This window comes from Castor canadensis, chromosome 4 (genome assembly GCF_047511655.1).
Source record: "Castor canadensis chromosome 4, mCasCan1.hap1v2, whole genome shotgun sequence".
Taxonomy (NCBI): domain Eukaryota; kingdom Metazoa; phylum Chordata; class Mammalia; order Rodentia; family Castoridae; genus Castor; species Castor canadensis.
In genome coordinates, this window is record NC_133389.1 from 166,206,256 (window position 1) to 166,214,915 (window position 8,660).

Consider the following 8,660-nt stretch of genomic DNA (forward strand, 5'->3'; position numbering starts at 1 on the left):
AAGGATGTGCCTATCAGCTTAGAAATGCTTTGGGGGTGAATGCAAGAACAACCAGCTACACCACACACACTTTGTACTTGCCACAGCCAAGACACTTTCACAGGGACAAACATAGGACAAAAATTTTATTAAAGGGGGAAGGGGAGGATAAAGGAGAATGATGGAGGGGGTGAATTCAACTCTGATATATAGCAAGAATTTTTGTAAATGTCACAATGTACCCCCCCGTACAACAATAATATAACAAAAAACAATAATTGAACAGGAAAAAAAAAGAAATTTTATTAGAAATAGCTGACTATCCAGCTGATTGACAGCTGTGTGTGGATTTGTAAAGTTGCTGATGCTTTGTTCAGATTGGAAGAGCCAAGAAAGCAAGGGCTAAAGCTGCTAATCTTGTTTCACCCACTGCTTAGCAGGTACCTGACACATACACCATCCTGTCTGTGATCCTGGTCATGGATCATACAGCAGGCCTGGCTTCCCAAACACCCTTCATTCACCTAAAACACCTGAGGAGAAAGTGCTTTCCAGCTCCAACACAAAGCCACCTAGTGGCTTGATGTTTCAGTAGCACCTTACCCAACATCCCCAGCAGACACTGCAACGTTCTCCAAGAGGGGAAAACAGTTTCACAAGCTCAGATCAGAGGACACAGAGTTACCAAGAAGCCTGGCTGGAGCAAGCGCAGCAGTTGGAGTTCTGAAGAGATCCAACAACAGAGTTCAGCCCATAAGGAAAACAGTTTTGGCCTCCGTCCTTTGCTCTAACATCAGATTCAGGCTACAGATAGAGCTTTGCTAGTTGTCCAGGTCAAAGATGCATGAGTTCAATGGAAATGGTGATGATCTTTCTCATGGCTGTGTGAAGCCACCCCTTGGAGGTCTATTGGCACTTCCTCAGAAGGCCGATGTGGGCACTGAAGACACCAGTCCCCAGCTTCCCTGAATCCTATTGCCTCCCTCCCAAACCCAGGTAGCATCTGTTCAGAGCCAGATTAACACGCGTGTGCAACCTTGGGGAGATGGCTATTCTTTCCTTCCTGCAATTGTCTTTCAGAGGTTTGAAGGGACAGTGATAGAGGAAGAAGAGTAAGAGGTAAAACGATGACGTGCCAAGAACTCCTGGCTGACCAGGCCACGGGTGGCAAGGATCTTGAGGAATCCATTGCGAAAATTTTGGCCAATGAAGGCATAGATGAGGGGGTTGAGGCAGCTGTGGAGGAAGCCCAGAATCTCAGTAGCATCCAGGGCCCGGTCAATGTCATTGCGACGGTCACAGGTCTCCTCAATGACATGGATCCTCATGAGGGTGTCTGCGACCAGGACCAGGTTGTAGGGCAGCCAGCAGAGCAGGAAGACAAGGACAACAGCAAAAATGACCCTCATGGCCCGGTGCTTCTGCCCCATGTGGGCCTTAAACAGCGTGCACAGAGTGAATCCATAGCAGAACAGCATGACCAGCAGTGGCAGGACGAAGCCAAAAGTGTGGGGCAGAATACGCAACACCATCCGCCATTTTGCTGTGTTATTACCCAGGACCTCATAGCAGACCAGGCTTGAATTATTTGGTGTATAAGCCTGGCGGAAGATGAAAAAAGGTAGGGACAAAATCAAAGAGAATCCCCAGACACTCAGACATATGAACTTAACCAGGTGGCGCTTTTGGGTCAGTGTGCGTGTGGCATGGACGATGGCCAGGTAGCGGTCCATGCTGATGCAGGCCAGTAGCAGGATACCACTGTAGAAGTTGACTTCCTTCACGAGTGAGGTCACTTTACAAATGAGTGTACCAAAAATCCAGCCCTTCTCCTTGGAGACTGCCCAGATGGGCAAGATCAAGGCAAAGAGCAGGTCAGCAATGGCCAGGTTCAGCAGGTAGACGTCAGTGACAGAGCGGCTCGCCCGGCTGTATAAGATGACCATCATCACTAGGGAGTTTCCCAGAAGGCTCAGCAGGAACACCATGATGTAGATGACAACTACAACATGTTTATTGAGTGTCTCAGTGTCTATCACACAGGGGCTGTAATCATCTTCTATAGGCGGCATGCCAGTGAAATTTCCATAGTCAAAGTCATCAATCAATTGCATATCCCAGTTGAGGATCTTAATTTCAGTCATAGTTTGATCTAATTGAAAGGTTTGAAGGAAAGAAATATGGTTTAGTCACTCAGATTGAAGTCATTCTCATAAACAATGTAAGAATAGCTATCTTTTGCTTCTCTGTTGCTTTGGCAACTGGAGCTCACCTTCCCCCTGGCTTTCAACTTGAGCTTTTAGAAGTTGTCTGCCCAGTGTTAACAACCTTCCATAACTCCTAAGTATGGGATAAAACAGAATATAGGGAGGATACCTTTGATCTTGGTTAGTTCTACAACTGACTCAACTCTACCTCCAACTCTACATGTTCCTCCTTTAGCCTTCTCTGTCCTCTGCCACACTCATAGGCTCAGATTCAGGGACAAGGTTAGTCTTACACTTTCAGGGCAGGACCAGCACTCAACAAAACAGAAAGAGGACAACCTGTTCCAATTGTCCCTTTCTCCCTTATTTCTCCTATGTGCTCTCTGATTCTTAAGAAGGATAATTTTTTAAAATGTACTAGGTAAAAGAAGTGATAAAAACAATTGCATTAAACTGCACAGAGCTCCTCAATTTAGGATGGAGTTATGTCCACATAGATGCATCGTAAGTTAAAAATATCATTTATAAGTCAAAAATGCATGTAATACACCTACCTACGTCATAGCTTAACCTCGCCTACCTTAAATGTACTCAGAACATTATATTAGCCCACAGTTGGGGGGAGAAAAAAAAAACACTCCTCTAGCACAAAGTTTATTTTGTAATGAAGTGTTAAATATCTCACGTAATTTATTGAATGCTATAGTGATAGTGAAAAACAGAATGGTCATTTGGGTACATTTTCACACCATTATAAAATTGGAAGATTAGGGCGGCTCGAGTGCTGGAGCACCCATCTAAGACATGCAAGGTTTCTGAGTTTAAACCCCAGGACCACAAAAAAAGGGAGGAAAATTAAAAGATTATCAGTTGAACCATCATAAGAAAGTTTAAGCATTTACAATGACACAGTCTCCATCTTTGTCCCTGAAATCCCCTCCTAACCATCCACAGAATCATTTCGTGGCTTTCAAATCATTTTTAATTGGAAAGCACTTTGTTGAAAGAAAACCTTCCCAAAAATCCAAACACAGATCAAAGCTGAGCTGCTGGGGGAGGGGGCTGTGTGCTACTCTCTCCACCCAGACATCCACTAAAGAGCCCCCCTACCAGACTTCCAGTGCTCTTCAGAAAACTGTCTGAAAGCCTTTAGAAGCTGCACAATGAGGAGACCTGGCACCCAATGTCCATTCCCTTCTGTGTGACCTTGGCTGTGGCCTGTTATTCCGAGAGATTTTTATTTTCCCATCTGCAAATTGAGGGACAGAAACCATGTCATTTGCTTCCAGACCTGCAGTTCTATGATAAATTCATTGAAATCCACACATCCCTGCCAGTGTTTGCATTTTTAACAGAAGACAAAGTCTTAGAGAAAAGCAATAAACGTTGAATCAGAGAATTATCAACCCCTGCCACCGTAGCATAGGAATTAAAAGAATGAGGAGGCTGTGACCTCCTGGTCACCCACCACAGCCATGTAGGAGGTCAGGGTTGAGTACATAGTCACAGGGAAGAGGCAGAAATCCTCAGGTCTCAGAGAAATGAATGAATTTTCTAAAATAAAGTCAAATCAAGCCTCCCTACCCCAAAGAAAGCCCTGACAAACAGAGGTGCCTTCCTACCTGTGGCACCAGCCAGATGTGTCCAACGTCAGAGACTGCTGCCAGAAATTAGAGTGGCCAAAGAGTTAGAGGAACCGGATGAATAAAGGGAAATAGAGAAACCACACCTCCCTTCCAAGCACCTCCTACATCTGCATTTGGGGCACAGATTAAGTCAGGGGATCCTAGGGCATCCGAGACTCCAGGGGCCCATACGTCCAAGGTGCTATTAAGGGTCTGTCATCTGAATTCTGCACTCCATGCCTGGTCACTTTCATTGTCTCCTTTTCTTGACTCTTCCTCCATTTTTTTATCTCCAAGTTTCTTAGTATAGAACCTTTAAAAAGCTCCCAACTTTCCTGACAAGAATAAAGGTGAAAGGATGAGACTTTTTGTAGTAGAGTCTTCAGAAAGTCCAGGTTCCACCATGGGAGGGACTTGAGGGATAAGCTGGTATAGAGGGCAGAGGGCTACACTTAAGCTGTGTTTGCACAGCAAGCACACAATTTCTACTTTCATTGTAGACTTGGGGTGGTATGGTAGCGACTTAGAGGGAAAACCAATCCCCCTCTTTTGCACAAGCACTGCCAATGATTGGAGATTAGAGCGGCTTTGGGGCTGGGAGCATGGGCCACCCCTGGAGCCTGGCTGGAAAGCAGAGAGACCATTAAGACTGGGGCAATCAGGGAAGGAAGAGTTGGAGGCCAGTATCATTGTTGCTCCCCTCTCAGCAATGAAGAACAACTTCTCTGGGACGCTGTCCCCAGCAGCTAAAAACTGTTCCCTGGCTTTATTCCTCTGGCACTTAAATCACTTCTCCACTATCACATGAGCCCTATTGGACTGTAATGCTTAAAGCCAAGCTCTGCCCCTCCACCACAGGCTGTTAGAGAGCCAGGACCCCCTCGGATTGATCTTCACATCCTCTGCCAAGAAATACAGCAAGTGCTCACCAGTGGCGGTGGAAGATGTGATTTGTCTCTTGTGATTCTTGGAGAATGGATCACTACCGTGATCCAGAGTATCGTGGTCACACACTCATACCTAAGGTATGTCTGACAGTTCTGCTTCCATTACAGCCTGGCTTGGTCTGCCTGGCATTGTTCCTGACCAGGCTCTTCTGTTTGAAGTCAGTGCCAATCTATGCAAGTGTAAATCCCACCTCTCCCATAAATGCCGAATCTTCATGCCACCAGAACCTACAATTGAACCATTGGAAAGCGTATTTTTTAGGCTAAGTTGTGATCTCCTCTGGGAGGGGAGAGTGGCAGGAAGTGTAAGGAGACAGTTACCCTGGGGTTACTCACACTTTCCTGGACTGTTGGCTGATGCCTAGACTAGAAACGACTCGCAGAAAGGCCTGGAAAGGAGGGGACATTCCCCCTCTTAGTCATCTAGGGAGAAGGTAGTTCCTGTAGCAGATCCATTTACCTAGACTGCAGAACACCCCAAGAGTAAGCAAAATCGTTCAGGAAAGAGAATTTTCACCACAAGGGGGCAGCAGTCACTGGACAGCAGGACCCTGGCAAGCCGCCAACAGACTATAGGCTCAAATTCAGCCATGCCTAAGACCCAATTTTGTATGTGTATGTGTGTGTGTGTGTGTGTGTGTGTGTGTGTGTGTGTGTGTGTGTGTGTTTGTTTTGTTGTTGTTTTTGCTTTGGTGGGACTGGGGTTTGAACTCAGGACCACCTACTTGCAAAGCAGGTGATCTACCACTTGAGCCTCACCTCTGGTCTATTTAGGTCTTTTTATTTTTTGGAGATGAGGGGTCACACAAACTATTTCCCCAGGATGGCCTCAAGCCTTCATCCTCCATCTTCCCAATCTAGCCTCCTAAATAGTTAGGATTAGAGGTGTGAGCCAAGAGCACCCGGCAAGACCCATTTTTAAGTTATCCTTTGTATATAGTTCCCATCCTCTTTTCCTAAGCCCTCGGTCAAGCCAGTCCACCATCTATTTCAATAAATCACATTGGAATTACATCTGGTTGACCCCGGAGCACAGGAGAAAAGGGGAATTGGCCCCTCCAGATGTGCATGTGGTTGTGATAACACTGACTGCTTAGGTCTCAGGAAGATGGATATGGAGGACAAAGTTTGGACAGAGTATTTCCTTCGGCAGTAGGAAAGAGCATTTCACTGGAAGAGAGGGAAAGACTCACAGAGATAGACTTAGCATAAAATTTCCCCCTTAAAAAAGTTCCAGCAAACCGGAACCTATGGGACACAGCTAAGGCAGTCCTGAGAGGAAAGTTTATAGCCATGAGTGCATATATTAAAAAGACTGAAAGATCCCAAATCAATGACCTAATGATACATCTCAAACTCCTAGAAGAACAAGAACAAGCAAATCCCAAAACAAATAGAAGGAGAGAAATAATAAAAATAAGAGCTGAAATCAACAAAATAGAAACCAAAAAAACCATACAAAAAATTAATGAAACAAAAAGTTGGTTCTTTGAAAAAATAAACAAGATTGATAGACCCCTGGCATGCCTGACTAAAATGAGGAGAGAAAAAACCCAAATTAGTAGAATCAGGCATGCAAAAGGGGAGATAACAACAAACACCATGGAAGTCCAGGAAATCATCAGAGACTACTTTGAGAACCTTTATTCAAATAAATTTGAAAATTTTAATGAAACGGACAGATTCCTAGATACATATGATCATCCAAAACTGAACTAAGAGGAAGTTAATCACCTGAATAGACCTATAACACAAAATGAAATTGAAGCAGCAATCAAGAGTCTCCCCAAAAAGAAAAGTCCAGGACCTGATGGATTCTCTGCTGAATTCTATCAGACCTTTAAAGAAGAACTGATACCAACCCTCCTTAAACTGTTCCATGAAATAGAAAGGGAAGGAAAACTGCCAAACACATTTTATGAAGCCAGTATTACACTTATCCCAAAACCAGGCAAAGACACCTCCAAAAAGGAGAACTATAGGCCAATCTCCTTAACAAACATTGACGCAAAAATCCTCAACAAAATAATGGCAAACAAAATTCAACAACACATCAAAAGGATTATTCACCACGACCAAGTAGGCTTCATCCCAGGGATGCAGGGGTGGTTCAACATATGAAAATCAAGAAACGTAATAAACCACATTAACAGAAGCAAAGACAAAAACCACTTGATCATCTCAATAGATGCAGAAAAAGCCTTTGATAAGATCCAACATCATTTCATGATAAAAGCTCTAAGAAAACTAGGAATAGAAGGAAAGTTCCTCAACATTATAAAAGCTATATATGACAAACCTACAGACAGCATTATATTTAACGGAGAAAAATTAAAACCATTCCCTCTAAAATCAGGAACCAGACAAGGATGCCCACTATCTCCACTCCTATTCAACATAGTACTGGAATTCCTAGCCAGAGCAATTAGGCAAGAAGAAGGAATAAAAGGAATACAAATAGGTAAAGAAACTGTCAAAATATCCCTATTTGCAGATGATGTGATCCTATACCTTAAAGACCCAAAAAATTCTACTCAGAAGCTTCTAGACATCATCAATAGCTATAGCAAGGTAGCAGGATATAAAATCAACATAGAAAAATCATTAGCATTTCTATACACTAATAATGAACAAACTGAGAGAGAATATATGAGAACAATTCCATTTACAATAGCCTCAAAAAAAATCAAATACCTAGCTGTAAACCTAACAAAGGTTGTGAACGACCTCTATAAGGAAAACTATAAACCTCTGAAAAAGAGATTGAGGAAGACTATAGAAAGTGGAGAGATCTCCCATGCTCATGGATTGGTAGAATCAACATAGTAAAAATGTCTATACTTCCAAAAGTAATCTACATGTTTAATGCAATTCCCATCAAAATTCCAATGACATTCATTAAAGAGATCGAAAAATCTACCGTGAAATTTATATGGAAACACAAGAGGCCACGAATAGCCAAGGCAATACTCAGTCAAAAGAACAATGCTGGAGGTATCACAATACCTGACTTCAAACTATATTACAAAGCAGTAGCAATAAAAACAGCATGGTACTGGCACAAAAACAGACATGAAGACCAGTGGAACAGAATAGAGGACCCAGATATGAAGCCACACAACTATAACCAACTTGTCTTTGACAAAGGTGCTAAAAATATACGATGGAGAAAAAAGCAGCATCTTTAACAAAAAACTGCTGGGAAAACTGGTTAGCAGTCTGCAAAAAACTGAAACAAGATCCATTTATATCACCCTATACCAAGATTAACTCAAAATGGATCAAGGATCTTAATATCAGACCCCAAACTCTAAAGTTGATACAGGAAAGAGTAGGAAATACTCTGGAGTTAGTAGGTATAGGTAAGAACTTTCTCAATGAAACCCCAGCAGCACAGCAACTAAGAGACAGCATAGATAAATGGGACCTCATAAAACTAAAAAGCTTTTGTTCATCAAAAGAAATGGTCTCTAAACTGAAGAGAACACCCACAGAGTGGGAGAAAATATTTGCCAGGTACACATCAGACAAAGGACTGATAGCCAGAATATATAGGGAACTTAAAAAACTAAATTCTCCTAAAACTAATGAACCAATAAAGAAATGGGCAAGTGAACTAAACAGAACTTTCTCAAAAGAAGAAATTCAAATGGCCAAAAAACACATGAAAAAATGCTCACCATCTCTAGCAATAAAGGAAATGCAAATTAAAACCACACTAAGATTCCACCTCACCCCTGTTAGAATAGCCATCATCAGCAACACCACCACCAACAGGTTTTGGCGAGGATGTGGGGAGAAAGGAACCCTCTTACACTGTTGGTGGGGATGTAAACTAGTACAACCACTCTGGAAAAAAATTTGGAGGCTACTTAAAAAGTTAAACATTGATCTACCATTTG

At 42.7% G+C, this 8,660-nt stretch overlaps 1 protein-coding gene across 1 annotated transcript; it reads right to left on the minus strand.

Moving 5' to 3' along the window:
- Positions 1-257: 257 nt before the first annotated feature.
- Positions 258-3,879, minus strand: Cxcr1 (C-X-C motif chemokine receptor 1). The gene is made up of 2 exons (XM_074071704.1): positions 3,809-3,879; positions 258-2,131 (listed from the first exon to the last, which is right to left on the minus strand). The coding sequence occupies exon 2, from the start codon at positions 2,121-2,123 to the stop codon at positions 1,056-1,058; it is 1,068 nt and encodes a 355-aa protein (XP_073927805.1). The 5' UTR covers positions 2,124-2,131; positions 3,809-3,879; the 3' UTR covers positions 258-1,055.
- Between the last annotated feature and the right edge of the window lie 4,781 nt (positions 3,880-8,660).

Bases quoted from the DNA above. Each gene is read 5' to 3' on its own strand.
- Cxcr1 (XM_074071704.1), bottom strand. From the start codon at position 2,123: ATGACTGAAATTAAGATCCTCAACTGGGATATGCAATTGATTGATGAC.